Here is a 20,123-nt window from a genome sequence, read left to right on the forward strand (position 1 = left end):
CACTGGACCAAACCCTAGCACCTTGCAGGGGGTGAAGGAATGGGACAGACATCTGGGATATCTCCCCAGCACATGCTCCACCCTCCAGGGATCAGCCGCCTGAGCTTTCTCAGCCAGGGAGAACAGCTTTCATTTCACAGACCCCTGCTGCATTTTTCTGCCATAAAATGCTCTTTGAACCTCTAAGCTTTTAGCATCCACAACATCCTGAGGCAAGCAGATCCCCAGCTCCTGTCTCCTTTTGTTTGCTTTGAGCTTTCCTGCTAATAAAAGAACTATGGAGTCTGAAGCCGTATGACAGAGCGCCATTGAATGGCTTCTCCTTATTTGCCCTTTTTCAGGCCATTTGATTGTTGAGCTCTCCATCTTACTTTCCAACATTACAACTATTTCAGAGAGATGCAGCCGACTTAGGGCCACTGCAATTTATTCCTGTCCTTTACACACACACAGAGACACCCTCACAAAGGGCTAAACCTGTGACATAACCACGGATTTAACCATTCCTGCAGCTGCTTTTCAAGAGGACACAGTTCAAACACCCAAGCACCCAGGGTACTCACTGCTCCTGCAGCAGGCTCCTTGTGGGTCCCCCTGTCCTGCTCAGCCGGAGAACATTCCTGCATCCCCAGCACCAGCGCCTGCTGCAGCACCTCAGCTCCCTGTCAGCTCCAAACTGGAAGCGTCATCTCCAAAATTACTGTTGCGCTGCCTCCTGCCAGACTCTTAATTAGAGGAAGGCTGACACAGTTTCTCAGCAAACAGCGTTCGCATACTGCGGGAAAAACAGAATGAGGGCAAGAGGAAAAATGGGCTAATCAGAGAAAATCAACTGGGGGGAAAAACACATTGCGTTGTGTAAGCCTTGCCATAACAATGCTGGAGCACAAAATACTGGGCGGGGGGGAAATGGGTTAGTACACAGGGGAGGCAGGCAGTGCTTCACAAAGGTGAAGGAGAGCTGATATGCAGTGCAGCAGCTCAGCATCCTCACCTGGCAGGCCTCTCCCCACAGCCTGGTCAGGGCAAAGGGACATGCTCAGTTTCCAGCATGCAGATCAATGTGTCTGAGAGCCTGAGCGATGCTGTCTGCGGAGCCCACGGCTGCTCTGCATGATTTACACTGCCTTTATAAAAGCCTGCAGTGCGAATAAAGCATGAAACTGGATGCCTTACCCCCCTCTCCCCACCACTGCCCCTGGCAGCTTGAAGCTATTGTTTTTATTTCAGCTGCAGCCTGGCGGTCAGTCCGGAGAGGAAGGGGACCCTCTGCTCCTGCATCTGCTCCGAGAGCCAGGAGTTCCAGCAAGCCTCGGGAGAAGAGAGCCTGAAACCCAGAGGCAAAGCCCCGGAGCCTGCGTGCCCACCCCAGCCCAGAGCGCTCACTGCTCCGGTGAAGGACTCCCCCGCAGCACAAAAGCAGCACAAATCCATTCACCCTTTCTGCTCCTCTCTGCGAGGGAAGGAGCATCGCTCGCCCGGCTTCAGGCAGCTTCAGCCGCAAATGCAAACCCAAGGGGAAGCACTGGGACAAGGGTGTGTGAAAATGGCCCCTTTATCCACCCCCACACACCATGAGGGCCAAGCCTGCCTTGAAAAGTTTTGGGTTTCCCCCCAGGCTGATGGCAAAGGCGCTTTGATGACAATGAAGGGAACAATTCCAGTGGAGTTTCCATCCCCTCCCCTGTGACCTCCCTACAGGGAACTGGGAGGTGGCAGGGAAGCTGAAGGAGGTGAAACATTAGCAGCATCTCACCACGCAGAGACAAGGGAGGCATTCAAAAAAGTACTACATATCCAAACGCCACTTAAAAGCAGCCTTAAAGCATAGGACTGACTTTCTCCAAACAGATCAAAATATCAAGATGGAAGATGCAAATGTTTTTCTTCGCTCACCACCCAGCCTTGCTTTTGCTACCAGATAAAATACTCCCTTTCAAATTCCTGACTGCAAAGGCGAGGAAGCGCTGGCTGAAAAAAGCATCAGCCAGGCAAAACTAAAAGCTTCTCTGCAAAGAGAAGCCCTTCAAGGAATTCAGTTTTCCTAGGATCCTTCCCACCAGCAGCCCGCGCCATTCCCCAGCACTGAAAGCCCTTTTCAACACGTGATAAGAAGGGGCCCTGCCAGTAAAGCTGGCAAAATATCCACAAGGCAAAACATGAAGGTATTTCACAGCCTGGGGGGAATATGGGGAAAAGGGCAATTAAAGGAATTTTGATAAGTTAAACCACAAGGAATAAGCTAAATCCACTAATGATTGTCTGACCCCTCTGGGCAGCTCCTTTGGAGCTCCTCAGCAGCTGCTTAGGCTCCTACAAGCTCATCAAACCTCTTCCCTCAAAGTCAGCCGGTCCCAAGAGCCTTTTCTCTCTTTCTGGATGCAAAAAGAAACACTAATATGCCAGTGGAAACCGCTACCCCTCGGGCAGAGGGCGGTGTTTCCCACTGGGGAACTTTAGGCAAGAAGCAGTTTTCCAAAAGCTCACAAACCCAAGGAATAGGACCCCAGAAAAATTAGGAGGGTCATCTGCAGCAGAAACCTTTCTGATTTGCCCTTCTCAGTAAAACAAAAAGTCACAACCACCACAAACCAGTGGAAGATGAACCAACAAAACACCAAAACACAAACCCCGAGCCAGGGATACTGTGCTACACATACAGCTCCCCTGGGAATGAAAACAAACAGAAGACCAGCATTAGTACTGGAGCTCCAGTATTCCTGCTAGTGACAGGGTGAGCAGAGGAACCCAGCTACCTGGAAGTACTTGCCTGAATCTCCACAGCAGCAGAGTCTGTTGCAGCCCCTGTGCCCAAATGTTGGCCCCCAGGACTGGTCCTGGACAGTGCTGAGCACAGACCCCTCTCATGGAGACAGACCTGGCTTTCTGTGCTCAGAAAACCAGCACAGCAATTTTATTCTGAAACACTTGCCAGTTTCCCATATGTGAATCAACCCTCAGTATTTTTTTCCACACTGAAATCCTACCTCTAAAATGTCTTTGCAGCAATCTAACCAGATCCTCCACCAATAACAACAACACATTTCAAATATTCCAGTCACCTGCTTTTCCCAAAGACATTCTCAACTAAATCATTATCTTGGGGACTTCAGAGAGTTCCTGCAGCTGCTGCATCAATGAAATGTCCTACTGACCTTCAGCCAGACCTACCTGCATATCATTAATCACTTCTGAAATCCCCATCCATTACCAAGTTCCATAATAGGAACAGTGAGAATATGAGATGCACAAATAGTTTCACTGTCAGGTTTCTTCAACTTTAAAACCAGAAGTCTTTGGGTTATTTTAAGCCATAGAGAGGCTTGTCAGAAAATTAAAGGAAAAAAAAAAAGGCAAGGAGCTACAAACATATATTTTACAACCAGACTTTAATTTTTTTTTCTGTTATTACTGCAATAAAGTGCACCTACTTCCACATGAAATGTGAAAATTGGGCTCTTAATATAGCCAATACAGTATCAAAAGATAGACCTCAAGTGCAAAATGCTTCTCTGAAGACATCCAAAGCAGTTAAGACCTTTAGTGTGCAACAACCTTTTGCAGGAAAAGGAAACAGCCTTTTCCAATGCATGCAAGTCCTGGCTGAGGGACAGCAAATGAGTTGGCAAAACACAAGGGCAGCAGGTTTGCTATTTCACTGCCAGGACCCTCTTGTAAAGACCCTGTAGTGATGCTTGGGAATCATTTCTGTAAGGATTCTGATGAGCACCAATTTAACCCACACCTAGACTTCAGCTCTTGAGGAATTACTCCTCAGCTACAGAACAGATGGAAGAGAAATCCAGACCAAGCAGGAGTGGGGGAAGAGGGAAAGTGCTGGAACAGGCATTAAGCATGAAAACACAGGACTGGCTGAGCTGAGAATGATTTCAAGACTGTCTTCATCTATAGTGAGCTAATCAGCTGTAAAACCAAGAATTGTAAAATGTGCCATAAGAATAAAATAGGACCTGTGGCCATTTGTTTTTAATGAAACAGAGCCCATTTTCTCCAGGGATATTTAACTAGAAAGGAGTGTCTGGTTTTATTTTTTCATTGTTCTGTTAAATGAAAGTAAATAGCAAAGTGGCTATTTTGTGTGGAAAAACCCTCAGCAGTTTCAACATGCTTTGAACTGCAGTACAAAAGCTGTTCATCTAAACTCCTCCCCTTTTAGTCTTCAAAATATACAGGCCAGCAATGTCGACTTTACACCGTAAGAAAATATATACACATTAAATACAGTAAAAATTCCACATTTTTTTATCTTTATACAATATTAGTGAAAAAAATAAAAACATTAATAAAATGACATACAATATATTCAACAAAGTAAGAACTGCTATGAGAGGGAAGGCAGATGAGCTATCAAAGAGCAAAAGATGACATTGACGTAGCAGCGTAACACTTGATAAAAAATAACATTTAGTATGAATTTTCAAATCTAATAGACTTCCTCTAAGATGTGTCCATTCTATAGCAGTTCTTTTATATGTAATACACAAATTAAATTTGAAGGTTTTGTAGTTGGAAGGATTTTTAAGCCTTATTTTACATTCTTATTATACAGAATTCCATACAAGACAGAGTAATCTACAAGAATTAAAACAGTATTTTAAAATACAAATGTTGATGTTATTAAAAATCTCTTATTATGGGAATCCCCATTGGTGTTTCTACCCAATAACTGAACTTTTCTTCCTATTACATCCATTCTACAGACAAACCACAGTGTAAGATTTAAGTGATAGCATTTGTACAGAGAACACAAAAGGAGATCACATCTTCCTCTGATTATTTCATAAACAGCTCCTGAAGCTTTGAGCACATATTGTCTGTGCAGCAGGACTTCACACCAAGGAATTCAGTCATCATATGGCTTTCATAGTCTTACAAAGGTGAGCCAAATGCTGTTCTCTAATCTCCACTGAGATGATATTTTATTCTCCATTTAACGAAGGTGCAACTGCTGTATTTTGTATTTTTAAGAGACACTGGATGTTGATATCAATTCTGCTTTGCAGATTACTATGATTCAGCCCACATCTGAACCACTTCCTCACCTGCTCACAACAGGGGAGGTCTAACACTCCTCCTGAACTCACATTTCATGTCACAGGGTAGTTCTTTCCCAGCCAACCTAAACAATGCTTGCAGGTATGTGCTGGCAAGAAAATAAATACTTGCTGTTATCAAATAGGTCTTGTGATTAACAAGGGAAACAAGAAAAGTTCCCTCAGCTTTCAATATAGTAAAATATTTCTAGCCAGTTCGGATAGGGCTATAGGAACAGCTGGGTTTTTTTCAGTTGATCAACTTCAATTTTTCAGAAGTAGAGCACTTGTAGTAAAAAACAATGTTAGTCAAATCAGATTCTCATGTGTCTAGAGCTTGTCTGAATCAAGCTCAAGTTCTAACTCAGGTGACTGATTTCTTCTGTTCCAAACAAGGTGAAGCTCCATTCATTCTACATCCTCCTTGATTTCAGTTTCTGCTATTTTCACTTAACTAGGCAAGATTTCATGAATCTGGCTCCCAGAAGTCATGCAGTTTTCCCTAGAGAATAAAAACAAATTAGTATACAAGTCAGAAATTCAGTGTCAGAAGAAATTAGTAGAGTAGGCAAGTGCTTAGCTTGGGAGCACCACAATGTGCTGGAAAAATCCCTGGAATTTTATTCTGAAACACTTGCCAGTTTCTCATCTATGAATCAACCCCAAATACCTCCAAAAAAACAATACTGAAAGAGCCACCTCATTACCAACTTTCATTAATTTCTAAGGAGATTCTGTAGCCATGTGTTACATGTGTCACTCCTTGATCTGGAGTGCTCAGAACATAAAATATCACACACACTACACAGAACTTTTTTTTTGCACATTGTTGGGAGGAATCAATAGTCTTTACTAATGGTTAATTACACAGTTTTTGACTGGAATCAATACTAGGCATAATGTATAATATAAATTTTATGTAAATGATACTCTGCAGGACTGGAAAGTTAAGCTTTCCAGAGAGATTGCTTTATGTTCCAAGACAGGACTCACACAGGTGGTCTGATCACATTACAACTGAAACCTTACAAGCCAAGGCTGGAAGAAGGAGCTCTGAACTTCGTGTATCAGCAGAAATTATCCACCTATTCTACCAAGGCCAGCTAGGTGTCACAAAGGCAAATATTTCTGAGACTTATCAAGGCATTATTTACTACTGCATATTTTTACAAACATGAGAGACTTTGCCTAATCATGCCATGAAATTTGACACAATCAAAGGGGGAGGAGTTGTTGAGAGCCCTTAACATATGTGAATAAAGCCCTGGACTCAAGAAGTCTCAAAGCCACACGGTGCCAGACCACAGCAGGATGTGCCTCACTGCATTCCTGTCCCAATTTCCTTTTGGAAGCATCTGCTAATAGCTGTAATCAGAGACAGGCCCTGTGACTCGGCTCAGGACTGGGATTTCAGTGTATTACACATACCTTTACAAAAACAGAGCTTTTAACAATGGAGAGGAGATCCTGCTTTTATTGAAGCCAGCAAAGTAAGAATTTTAATTCAAATCCATTCTAATACACATAAGTGTATTCCACAGCCATGCCATTTATATAGAAAATCTCTTGAAAGGATTTGCCATTTTCAAGTGCTAAAAACAGAGTTAAATGCACAGCTGCAATGAGGGAAGAGAAGTTTCATTACAGTACCTGAGTAAGCCGAGTGCTTTGTATCACGTCCTGCCATTTCTCAAATATCCTAGCAGCCAAGCAGCTTACCTGCAAATTCACATTGATTAATTTAGCCATTTTTGTTAAAAATTAAAAAAAATCATACCCTGTGTTCCCCCTCACTGCTCTAAACTCAAAAATAAACAGATAACCCAACATACAAGGTTTACTGGAAAGGAACAATTTTATTGTCAGGAAGTATCATCATCTCAACTTCAGATCCCTGTAACTCATTACTCTGAATTGAAAGTCATGCACTCCACAAACATTAGAGGCACATGACTCCTCAGGTTGAATGTTTGGAATCACCATGCAAACCTCTGCCCTCCAAACACCACCTCATCCCTGGGAAATGAGGTTTGTCACAAGTCTGATTGTACCTAGAACAGGTGCAACTGCGGCCACAAAAGCCAACAATGCAGCACTGGCTGCTTCTGAAACAAATTCCTTGTACATAAACTGTGCTTTTTCATAACCAGGCACAAGCAGGTGTTTAATCCAAGCCATTCACACTGAGATTTGCTTCATCTCCTGAGTTAAAACCCAGCACAGTGGCATCCTCTAGAAGTTACTGCAGTATTACACAAATGAAGCAATGGAGAAACCAGAGTAAGATTTTCCCCTCTCAGTGCAAAGACAAATAGAAGCAGAAGTGAAAGCAACCAGCGATACAACACTCCAAGGCAAGAGCAATTAACTTGTTAAAAGGATCCATGCTCCACTAATCTGAGTAAGAAAAGAAGAATGTTTTTGAGAGGTAAGGAAGCACACAACTGCAAATGTCTGATTTAAAGCTGAAGAAGCCAAGGCTTTTCAAAGCTGGGGCTGGTGACTTTTTCACTGAGCTGACTTGGTTTGTAGCATGCAAAGCCTGGAGGTCACAAAATTAGGACTATCAGATGTAAGGCTCACAGACAAAGCAAATAAAAGGCAGCTGTCCAAGCTTGATGCTACATCACATACAGCTGGCTTAAATCCAAAGCACTTTTAATCAATCCATTTATTTGAAAAATAAAATGGAGACTCGTGCGAAACAGGCAACTTTCTCAGTCCTCTGTACCTGCCCTGCAGGTAGGCTCTGCTCTTACAACTGGAGTCAGCTACCAGTGACTGCCACAAAGAGAAACAGAGCAACTCTGGGGGCCTAAACGTGGAGATGCCTGGCTAAAGGGATGATCAGTCACATTTCAGAGCTGCTAAGAGTCCCACTGTTAGCATTAGGAGTATTTTCAGTGAATTAAAATGGGCATGTATTTATTCCCACGCAAAGACATGATGCAGATAGAAAAAGAGGAAAAACCCCCGGGCCCATGAGCAACTCCTAGAATATCTAGGGCTGAGATGCGGGAACAACATGCATCACAAACACAAAAAACCACCCCAAACCAAAACAAAACACAAAATCAAGTTCTGCATCTTACCTTAGACCGATAAAACATTCTTGCATCTTCCCTAATATCACCTTTCACATGCTTAACTAAGGCACGACAAAGCTTCACTAAGTGTTGCTAAATAAAGACAAAAGTGTACAGCTCTTAATCCTCCATGTCAAAACTACAGGTTTTATTTAAATATTGTATCAATTTAAAAATTACATGCTTCAGTTTGAATTTTTCTCAGAAATACATAGTTAAGAAAGGGAAAAGAAAGAAAACAAGACCACATTGCAAGATCCTCTATCTGTTGCTGGCATGCTCCTGGTAAAGCAGGTCTAAGAGTTTTTAAAAGCAGTTTCAAAGTATAGCAGAGCTATACGACACAAATTCTAAAGTTCCTGCTAACTAATTTGCAAATCCTTTCTGCCCCCAAAATAGCAAACAGTGCAGTGCCATTCACATCTTTTATCAGCAAAAAAATTCTGAAGTTACAATAGCTGAAAATAACCTTTTCAGTAATGATGACTCAGGTAATTTCTTTTGTAGGAATTGGCTGAGCAGGTAAAATATATCCAAGGTTTTATGCGCTGATCTTTTATTTTCTCTAAATTTCTGATTACTTTAATAAAGCAGTTTTGCACTTCAGGATCTCTTGATAATGACTCCCAAGGTCTTTCACATTCTGTTAATTTCTTCATAAAATTCCTGTTTTCAGTCTCTCACTGAACAGCTGCCAAGAGGCTCCACTCTGCAGAACAGGTGAGACATGCTGAAATTCTATTTATAAACATTTGCTGGTGTCTCAAGACCACCAGAATTTATCCTCTCTAACTGGAAGAGGGGCAGAAATTAAATAGTCAAGATTGATTTTGCACAAGTTCAGCCTGCACAATATTCAGCCATACCTCTCTTGCCACTTGATGGCTAATAGGTCAGTGAATTATAAAGTTTTTCTTCCTTAAGAAATGGAGACATTAAAAAAATAATTGAAAATATCAAGTTCTCCACAAATCTAAGTACTACTGAGACACCTAAGCATCCAAATGTAGCCAAACATTACTGGTTTATGTCTCTCAAACAGTTCCTGTGACAGATTTCTTAAAAGCCAAGAGTGATTCTACAGGGCAGAAGGTTTACACAGACACCTTGCAGCAAGCAACTCCCAGCAAATGATCACAGAAATCTGAATAGAAATACTGAAAGGCTAAGCAGACAGAATTACTTAGAAGATGTTCACATCACATGGCAAAAAGGAACTACCACTATAGAGAAGAGCTACAGTCCTGCTTTCACTTGCTGCACACCAGCACAGGAAACTGAAATGTGCTTGAAAATATTTTACTGGGTATCTTTGAAGTGATTTTCTCCTAGACTGAAAAATTTCAAACCGACTTCCAAAGTTGATAGAATCATTTGACTTAGAATTTCTGTGTTAAGTTTACCTCCAGATACCTTCTGAGAAAGATTAACACAACAAATGCCTGCTCTTTCACAGCCTTATGTCTGGAGGTAGCTCCATTCACAGAAACTCAGAAGAGTTTTCTCTGCAGTAAATACACACAAGTGCTTCTGCATTTACCTTGCCGAGAACAAAAGCTTCCCCCAGTGCTCTTATGCACTGGTGATCTTCCATCACACGATAGCTCTTACCAAAACACACTAAATGTGCATGATAGACAACATTTTAAAATCTAAAGGTCTAGCCACTAAAGTTACTTACCCTTTGACTAGAATTTACAACATCAAGGAAACTGGCTTCACTGACTAGATGAAGGAGGACATAGATTAGGTAGTATACCTGGAGAGAGATCAAAAGAGCTTTAGCAGTGAAAGCACCATTATTTTAACTCTTCGCACCTAGACATGGAACCATCTCTGCTTTCTGGAATGAATCCTGCAACAGCCAGGCCAATGGACAAGTATAGCAACACATCTGCCTAAATAGCTAATTTGAAACAGTATATTCACATATTAGAAACATTTTAAACCAGTATTATACTGGTTTAAATAACCTAAGTAATCCATAAAAATGTGGTTTTACTGACTGAAAATTAAATTCAGCAGTTGGCTTTATTTTCCCTCAATCTACCCCCAGATCAAAACACTTGCTGAGAGATTCCATGACAACCACTTAAATAACCAAACCAATATTCAATTTTTGGATGGATGGAAATACTCAATCTTTTTAACACTTGTTTGAGAGAAGATATTAATAGAATATTCACAAATCTTTTTCTGAAACCTGAAGTTAAAGTTTTGGCTCAGCACTGAACAGTCTTCACTGATTACATCAGAAGGGAGGGAAGATTGTCCCCTGATTACAGAAGTAGAGACTCAAGACTTCCCTGTGACTTCAGAAAATCTGACCATTTCCCTGTTTGCAAAACAACCCAATACAGGTTCCTCCACCACATACTCCTTTCCTTCCCCCATGGCTATAACCAAAATTAGTAATATTTTACAGAGAGATGAACAGTAACAAAACAGTGTATTTACAGTTCCACATAGAGAACTTTTTAAAAGTAAAAGAAATATTCCCCAAATAGTATTGTAATATATGATATTACACATAAAATATTAAAAAGATGCATAAAAAACAAAAGCAAAAAAGCACTTGGCTATATACCTCATGTTCTAGTTCTGCATGAACTTCATCATCTTCATGTTCCTTCTGCCCTTTTCTCATCTCTCTCATCTTCTTCAGTAGATAAGAAGGTTTCATACGCACCAGAAACTGATGCAGAAGAAACATCTACAGATACAAGCATTAACAAATTGGACTGATTTACTAACAACAGAAAATTGGAAATTGAGTGCCCCTACAATATTACTTATCCATTGGAACAGGAACAGAAAAGGGATTTCTAATTAAAAAAGAAGTTTTCATGCTTTGAGTAATTTTTGACTATTCACAGACTTCAGTGTTTGTACACTTTCTCAAAAGATCAAACCTATGAAAACAGCATGTCCACATGATTACAAAAGGAAGACTCAAAGAAATGTAGACTTCTTTCTAATGTCTAAAACTAACATCTGGGCATATAAACAAGCACAAGCTGCAGAACGTGCAGATTACACACATGTGCAAATGCACTTTTAACACTAATCTAGACAGAAAATTATTAATTGGTCATTTGGTAAAGTTCTTGAAAACAGGCTTACAATATTAAAACATAAAACACGAGCATACAATATTAATGTTTTCTGAACTTTCAAATTCTACAAAGACAATATATGTAAGCAGTACCTGCTTGTCACTGTCATCAGGTATTTCTACGTGCTTCTTATGAAGAAATTTTGCAATTATCACTAGGCTAAGGCGCCTTTTTACTTCCCTGAAAAACAATTAAAAATTATTTCCCTTAGAATTTTTTAAACCCACGGTTTCTACAAAGTATGTGAGCCTATGCCTGTCTTCCTTAGACATAAATTTGCTTGCAACTATTAAACTGGATTTTCTGAATATAGGAGCTATATAAACCAGTAAGTCAGCTAGTAAAACAGAAGTATCCTCAATCTCATTGCAGCTCAGCTTCTGCACAAGTAAACAATGCTAGATACTTGTCTCCAAGCCTGAAGATAATGACCTAACTTATTCTGCTCACTCACATTACAGTTTACTAATTTCAAAGATACAGAACTCAAAATATTGCTTAGAAGCAGACATGAATCACCCAAAGAAGATTTAAATTTTGGTCACTCAGACAAGAATTAGAGTGATGGATGTCAGAACCTGAAGCTAAGCCTTCCTTTGCTACAGTGTACCAAGAACCCACAGCCCAGAAACTACATAGAAGGATTTAACAACCCTTTTTCACAGCAGAGGTGATCAGGAAGCTATACATGCACACCAAGGGTTGCACATTTATCTGTAACATATGAGAAAACAAATCCCTTTTGTTTTTTAAGTGTTAATGATCTATGCATTTCTGACACAACAGTGTCTTTACCGTCCGCGCGCGATGCAGCTGGGCACCAGCTGAACGAGCCACAGGAGGTTGTGGGGATTGCTGGAGAGCTCACTCACTGACAGGCACAGCTCAGGCATCTTCAAAAGAACAACAAAACATCCTGAAACTGAAGAAGGGCTGTTTGCTTTATTTGCAAAGGAGCACACACCTACTCCCCAGAAACACAGGTGGCATAATTGATAAAAGGAACTGATCTAACAAGAGATGACGTACATAAAAATGTCTGTGCTGCACCAGCAAGTGAGTCTGCTAAATACAGTTTAAAGTAGGGTAGTTGAGATCAGAATGTCTTTAATGACAGCTTACCAGCATAGTGCAGTAATTTCTTCATTCTTTCAGACTGCCATTTTAAACATACAGCTATTTTAGCACACATAATCTTAAGATAAACAAACTTGTAGAAGAGGACAGGCAACTCAATGTCATGCAACAAAAACCCTCTCAATATACCCACCCACTTCCTAAATCTCACACAAACACAAAGCTTTGAATTTTTCATATTATTATTTGTACTATTATTGAAAATTCTGTATTACATCTTCAGCCAGTACTTTTCTGATATGTCAAAAAAGAAAAAATAAAGAAAACTTCAAACACAAATTGCAGTTTCACAAATCTAGTACAATAAATTTATGAAGTTACCTTTGTATCCCAGTCTTTTATATTCATCAGAAGCTTGAGGAAAAGGCACTGAAAATCCGTCAGAAAAGGTTTTAACTGTTTCTCCAAGCTTATTTTAAATAGCAATATAAGCAGCAGCCATATTTCTTGGTCAGTATATCCATCGTGAATTACCGACGTACAGAAAACTAGAAACTTTAAAAGAAATACAAAGCATTAAAATATGGAAATATTTTAGCTTATTTTGAAGCATGATGAGAACTTAAGTTTTCCACACTCACAGTAAAATGTACCTCAAATGATGTACTGTTTTGGCAGCACTTGTCTACTAACATATCCCTCTCTCCCAGTAACACCACCCTTTTATTTTAATACCTGCTGGAGACTCATTTTTTTGAGCAATGGCAATATTGCCCAGACACTACTGGAGCAGGAAAGATCTTTCTTTTCTACATAGATAATCCTCCTTTAATTGAGGGAAAGGCCAAAATATTTTCTAAATACTTCAGTAATACTGAAAACTGAAATCAGTGGATAGTTTCTTCTATGTGAGGGAGTCAAGATATTCTATGAAGTGCCAGAGCTGTATAAGGGAAGCATAAAAACTCTGCAGTTGGGAGTGACAAGAAACTGAAGTTTGCAAAATGCCTGCAATAAATTCTGCTGGATGTGAAGCTGAAGTCTCAGGAGAGCATCTACTCAAACACATGCTCAGGACTGGATTGCAAACCCTATCCTCCCTCCCAAAAATAAACACACACACACACAAAAAAGAAACCCGGCCCACAAAAACCTTGGAGTTTTCTCACCTTAATCATATTAATTAAATTGTTTTCAAGTAGATTGGGGAACACTGGACTGGCAGTGGCTTCATCTCCTCTTGGCTGTTGACTCGCTGATTCTTGCGCCTGACTTCTAATAGAAGAAAGACAATCTGAGCAAAAAATGAACAATTCAAAAGCCCACAAAGGTTTACTGACATCAAACTGAAGGAAAAAAAATCCTGCATTTATCAAAATGCCTTCAAATCAAAATACTCCTCAGTTCCAGAGCACCCAACACACATATCTAACTCCACTTGTAGCAAATTACTTTGCCCAGCTATTTAGCCAGTATTCCTACAAATCCTCACTAGGAAGATGCAGGACAAGGACAATGCTCTGGTTTGCTGAATCCTTACCTAGAAGGCATTGCTTGAATTCCAGAGTTATTTATTCTCACTACGAGCTGAGCCAAGAACTTATAGAGTATGGGAAAGGAAATAAAGAAGAAACTTCTGATTCTAGATTCTGAGCAAAAAAAACTTGTTTTCATAGGATCTAGGAAAAAAAATTAAAAGGAAAACACTTACAAAATATCATGCTCATTGAAGGGGGGTTGAAGATGTTGCAATGGAAAGAGAGATCTGAACCCAACACCCATATTGACAAAAACAGTTGATATATCAGCTATTGAAGGAATCCATGGTTTAAGCTGCTCATCACTGATGGAAGCTACAAATAAAAGACATGGAATGGATTAGTTTAAATTTAGTTCTTAGCATTAGTTCCTTTTAAGGGAAACAAATAAGCTTAGCAGTTTGCATCAATTCTACCAGCTCTCATCTCAGAGGAGTCAGTACATTAAACAGTAAGCTTATTTTCAGAACAAGGAGGGAGGAAAAAAAGTCTAATATGGTATTTTACACTAGGGACACATCTTGCCTACATAACAGGTCAATTGCTTTCAAATTCCACCCATTTTCTGTCATAGTTCTCTTTCATCACAAACAGCAGAACAAGCAACAAAGCAATATTTTTGTCTAAGAGAACACAAATTACTGCCTGTGTAGGCAAAGGTAAGAAGGTGTTATCAGAGTGGGACTAGAAGAGAAGCTAAGTAAGATTTGAAAACAGGCAAGGTTTCTGGAACAGAAGAGGTAAACAAGGAACTCCCAGCCTTAATTATTTGAATGCTCATTCATTATCTTGAACTGTTCATTCAGAATCCAGCCTAATGCCAGCAAGGCATAAAATAAAGGAGGCTACATTGCCTCTGATACCAGCTCTGATGTCAAACAAGAATTAAAATACAGGATACAATTTGGACAGGCCTGAGCAAATACTTCAAGAGAACCACATTACATTAACAATGTCAACTGGTAGTCTTAAATGAATGTCACATTTGATGGATCTGAATGAGGACATGGGGAACATACAAAGGAACTTGTAGTGGAGAAATATTTGAGTACAGACAAAGGAAGAAGACAAAACACAGAAGACAGTAGAAGCACTGTGGGCTGAAGCAGATCCTTCAAAGTGTTTCTGTGCAGGTGTATGAATCACTTCATTTTTGTCATTTATCTGGAAAAGAAATCATGAAGTGCTACATACTGGGAATGACAATGTGAAAAACATCTTGCAATGCTTAAGCTACAAATGTCTGCATCATCCAAAGTAAAAGATGGAAAGGAGGGCAAACTTTTGAGCAGACTGAGCTTCTCTTCAGGTTAATTCTATTTGTGAAACACCAGGAGTGAGTTTAAAGGCTCTGTACTGGATGCGCTACTTTGGAGGTATGTGCCAGGACCATATACTGTGATACAGGTTGCACACACTCAGTGAAGGTCAGCCCCATTTCTGCATTACATTAGTAAAACTAGAGCCTAAATTCAAGCCAAAAATCACCCAACAGAACTAGTGCCTTTTACTTCCTCACTAACACTTTTCTAAGCTGATGAGAGGAGAAGTGCTTTCACTCAGGTGGTCAGTTTTCCATCCTTCAAATGCTTACAGTTTTTTAGTGATAACTCCATCAATCTGTCCAAGATCTTGGTGGAAACACAATGGTCAGGATGAATAGACATCATCTGTGAACAGAGAAGCTATGCATCAAAAACCAAGCTGCATGATGGCATCATTTTCTTTTAATTAGAAAAAAAACCCCACATCAAACCAGAACAAAAACAACACCAAACTTCCCAGCAGAGTAAAATGAGTAACAGATTAAAAAACAAACAAACAAAAAACCTAACCCCAAAGCCTCTAAAGCAAGATACACCAATGAGAACAGAATACTGTGAACATTGATTATTTCAAGCACTGCAAAGATGATATGAATACTGTAAAATTAATTATTTACAGTATCAGAATGCTGTAACCCCACGTTGGTTTATAAACAAGTTCTGAGGGTTAAGAGAATACAAAGTATCACATATCCCTTTGGAGCCCATTTGTATCTGTGATCAAATTGAGCTCCCTGAGCAGGAGTGAAGGCAACAAAGTTAACTACACCCTTTTCCAGTCACAGACAAGTTGGACATATGCAATACTAAACCCAAACAGTGAATTCTTGGTTTTTCACAACTCTTAACTACAAAAACATGACTATGAAGTACAGTTCAGATATCCTGGAGCACTTCACTGGCCCAACAAAAACTTCTTTTTCTCCCCCAGGTGCTGGATAGTTTCCTGCTCTGCAAGTGATCTTAATTGGCTCACACTTCTTCCTTATTAGTGGAACACCAGAGCTCACAGAAAGGAGGAAAGCAATTTTTAACTGGCTGGAGGGAAGGACATGGAAAAGCAAAATGTTTTGCTTTTGGCCAATGTAGAAAGTCAGTCAACAGACTGAAGCTGCAACTTCCCAGGTGGTCCAGATTTCTTTTTTTGTTTCAGGTGCAGTTAGAATGTGGCAATTAATAACAGAATGGAGACTGCAGGGAGGCATTTTTGTGACTAACAGCCCTGCGTAAATTCCTGGTGATTCAGAGACTGACACAGATATCTTGAAAGGAGAGAGTCACCACATTTCCTTTGAGAATGACTCCAGGCTTTTTCCTGAGCCATAAGGTACCTTTTCCAAATGAAAATTATCTGACAATGCTGGTATCACTGGTGATTTAGAAGATTATATATGTAGAAAATGGTACCTCTGCACTTTTGCATACTGCAGCATGTATTGTTTTTCTAAGAGTGAAAGGAAATAAGATTAGCATTTGCTTATGATGTGGCCCACAGCACCTTTCCTCACTTACTGTGTCCTTTTTCAATGCAGAAGCATATATGAACATGGACATGCAGCTTTGCATTCACTCAGAGTGTGGAGAAAAGGCTCTCAATTGTTTCACCCCTAGTGACAATCAAAGTACTTCAGATGGGAGAACAAATCAGAACCCAGGAGAGAAAATAATATCTGATTTAAAAGTTGTTAATGGAACAGATTCACAAAGTTCTTCAACTGGCTTCCAGGAAAAATATTACACATGCACAGAGTTATGATAACTACATGAATAGCACAGACTTACCTGGAACAGCCACTTCAGAATTGCTATGGGACAAGGTGTATCATGGTAAGCAGAACTTAGAATGCCATTAACAACTAAAAAAAGCTGCTGTGTTATACTAGAACTGTAAGAGAAAAATGGGGGCAAGGAAAGAGGATAAAAATTGATTAGTGGTTGCATCATCACTTTCACAAAAACATAAGAACTTCCTCATCCCTCAGATCATCATCAACAGCAAAGAAAGATCTGAATATGCAATAGAGGTGTTATTCTTATGCTATTACTTATATAAAATGTCATAGTAATCAAGCCTTGATTTTTAATAGCAATCAACTTTACAAATGTCCTTTAGAACAACTATCTTTCTCTTTATAAAGCCATACTATACAGTCTGGAAACATCTGCATTATTAGGGAATAATAGTTTCAAACAAACATTGATTTACACTACTGTACTGTGAACCACTGTGCCTGACTACACAGACAGCCTGCTATACTCAATGAGACTATTAAATAAGATTTTTAACTGTCCAATGACCTTTACCAACAATTTCAGAATAAGAGAGAAAAAATATTGTTTCCAAAATTTTTAAAATGCCCTTTTAAATAAAGGGTCTGGAGAGCAAACTAATGCAATTAAAATCCCACAGCCTAATCTCACTGTGCAAATTTGTGGGGTGCAAACAGTAGCTGTTGGGATAACAGAAAGTGTGCCATTGCTATTACTGAATCACTGGAGCTTTAGTCACCAGGGTGAGTTCAGCTGGTCAGAGCACGGTGCTGGTAACACCAACCTCATGGGTTCAAATCCCATATGGACCACTGCCTTAAGAGTTGGACTTGATGATCCTTGTGGGTCCCTTCCAACTCAGGATATTCTATTATCCTTCTTTAGAAAGTTAGGGATGTCATAAGCAGCTGAACTAAAGATATTCTGTTTCCCCTACACCATTCTTTAGTCTCCTCTGTTCTCTCTGTCTACTAAACCAGGTAACTCTGTCGAGAGATCTGTGTCCTAACTCCCACATATACCCTCTACCTGCCTGACTGGTAAGACCTCCATGTGCCAACTGGGCAGCCAGTCTGTGCCAGCCCTGCCAACTTGGCTGAATGCATAAGCAATTAAATCATAATTGCCTTCTGCAAGGGATGATCAGTGTAATCCTCATTCCTCTAGTCACTGATTTACAAGATGCTTTTGAAGCTCATACCCTTGTGATCTTCAAAACATTAACAGAAAGGCCTGAAGCCAAAGGAGTGTATCACAACCACCATTCCCTCAAGAGATGAGAAGTCACTCTCCACCTCTTCACACCCACAACCACACATATTCATGTACATAAAAATCCTTGAAGAGTAATTGAACTCTCTCAGTTCCTCCAATGCATGTTTGGAATAAAATACCAAATGAAATACCCAGAAATTTTCAGGATTTTCACTTGTGGCATTAGGCAAGTATTTGTCCAGCTATTTGTAGTGCGACAGCCCCATAAATATAGAGCAGAAATGCCTGTGGGTTACAGAGCAGTTGTTTATGTACACAGAGACACACCAGTGGCTCAGTGACTGAATCTAACAGATGTGAGAGATCCTGACCCTCTGCAATCCTCATCAGAGGGAGCCCCAAGTGCCAGGCCCATCCAGCATGGAAGCACCAAAAGTCTTTCAGCAGACATAATGTAACACTAGAAGGTCACAAACAGGTAACCACAAAGGTCTTTCAGTCTGCACATGGTTAAGCTTGTGTTCATTATAATATTTCACTTCTGCTTTTGTCTCCCACAAACTGGTAAGGTTATCAACAATAGCCCAGTGTGGGAGAAATATGGAAGAGGCCAGAACAGCTGGTTTTCCTTATGTCTCATTTAAGAGGCTTTTCAAGAATTCCAGAGGAGAAAAGAAGGAAGCTTCAAATTACAATTTACTATTCTGTAAAGCTAACTCAGAAAGGAAAATTCCAGGGAAAGGGAACCAGTCTTGCCTATTTAGTAAGGCAGAGCTCATTTGCATGCAAAGATTAAACAGTACATTAAAACTACTAAAAATAACAAGAAAATTGTACAAGTAAACACAGCAAAGTGAAGAGCATATTCTTACTTCACAAGCAGATATTCTATACGATTTTGAGGGACAAAGTGAAAATTCCTCAAGTCAAGGTTATGTTGAGTGAAGATTTTCCCAGCAGCTGATAAATCAAATAAATCTTCTCCAGGGTGTTTGTCAGGTATGACATAAGTTGCTACTGAAAATCTCTTCATAAAGGCCCTGTAAAATTCAAAATTGCTTTTATCAACTCAAACACTGAGAAGCTATTTCCCGCTTGAGAAAGTTATTTGCAGATTATGAACACATCAGTCTTATGTGAAAGTTGAATTGTCAAAATACAGTTGCACCCAAGGAAATCCACCCAACCCCAAAAGATTTTAAAATGGTTCTCATTAAACATATTAACAATTGTTGGAAACAGAGAGAGGTTAGGGATAAAAAGGCTAGAAAAGCAGAGATCAATATTTCATTGGTTTTGGAGTTGCAAGGACCTGTGCTCTTCCGGGAGATCATCTCCATTGGCATTGTCCTCTTTTTCTCCATCTGAAGCATTGTCCTCTCTTTCTATGTCTTCCTGTAAACGTTTCACTATTTCCTCTAACCTGAAATAACAGCAGCAGCAGAGCATACCATCACCATTTAATATTTACAGCACAATCAACAAAACCAAAGCTCTGAATGTGAACCCTGGAATCAGTAGCCATTTACACACAGCAAAACCATGTGAGGCATTGCATCTGTGTAAAACCCAAGCATCTTGCCATTCCAAGACACAAAGTATTTTTTTCCCAAAACCTAATGAATTTCCAACAGCACAATCAATCACTGGCCTGTCAGACACAAATACTCAACCAACCTCTGATAAAGTTTTTGTAATTAAACAAAACTTTCGATCTTGTGGCTGAATGTTTACTTTTTTCTAAGCACCAAACAAGTATTTTATTTGTTAAACACTATTAGTTACAGGAGTATCTGCTACTCCATTGGCAGTAAGCCCATAGTTACCAGGGTCAAATTCTTTAATCAAAACAGTTAATCACATAAGCAGTTAAACACATATACTCATCACCACCACTTGCCATTAACACAAACCACATTTCCCTTCCTACCCAAAAGATCTC

General features: G+C 39.8%; 2 protein-coding genes across 4 annotated transcripts in view; both read right to left on the minus strand.

Annotated features, from left to right (window-relative positions):
* SEMA4G (semaphorin 4G) overlaps positions 1–673 on the minus strand; it is a 29,129-nt gene extending 28,456 nt beyond the window's left edge. For 2 of the 3 annotated variants that reach the window (XM_066554296.1, XM_066554295.1), the window contains exon 1: positions 564–673. The gene's annotated coding sequence lies outside the window, so the exon portion shown is untranslated. The remainder of the gene's footprint in view (positions 1–563) is intronic. The other variant, XM_066554297.1, reaches the window with a different exon arrangement.
* Positions 674–3,370: 2,697 nt separating this feature from the next.
* Positions 3,371–20,123, minus strand: part of SLF2 (SMC5-SMC6 complex localization factor 2) — a 30,120-nt gene continuing 13,367 nt past the window's right edge. The window contains exons 7-20 of the mRNA XM_066555045.1: positions 19,494–19,604; positions 19,054–19,221; positions 16,979–17,081; positions 15,466–15,541; positions 14,045–14,186; positions 13,503–13,608; positions 12,715–12,888; positions 12,052–12,149; positions 11,349–11,436; positions 10,728–10,853; positions 9,822–9,899; positions 8,147–8,233; positions 6,705–6,773; positions 3,371–5,556 (exon numbers count right to left, since the gene is read on the minus strand). Of these exons, the coding sequence (XP_066411142.1) occupies positions 5,521–5,556; positions 6,705–6,773; positions 8,147–8,233; positions 9,822–9,899; positions 10,728–10,853; positions 11,349–11,436; positions 12,052–12,149; positions 12,715–12,888; positions 13,503–13,608; positions 14,045–14,186; positions 15,466–15,541; positions 16,979–17,081; positions 19,054–19,221; positions 19,494–19,604 (1,462 nt within the window). The 3' untranslated portion in view covers positions 3,371–5,520. The remainder of the gene's footprint in view (positions 5,557–6,704; positions 6,774–8,146; positions 8,234–9,821; positions 9,900–10,727; positions 10,854–11,348; positions 11,437–12,051; positions 12,150–12,714; positions 12,889–13,502; positions 13,609–14,044; positions 14,187–15,465; positions 15,542–16,978; positions 17,082–19,053; positions 19,222–19,493; positions 19,605–20,123) is intronic.

The sequence above is a fragment of the Molothrus aeneus genome, chromosome 8, assembly GCF_037042795.1.
Source record: "Molothrus aeneus isolate 106 chromosome 8, BPBGC_Maene_1.0, whole genome shotgun sequence".
Classification (NCBI taxonomy): domain Eukaryota; kingdom Metazoa; phylum Chordata; class Aves; order Passeriformes; family Icteridae; genus Molothrus; species Molothrus aeneus.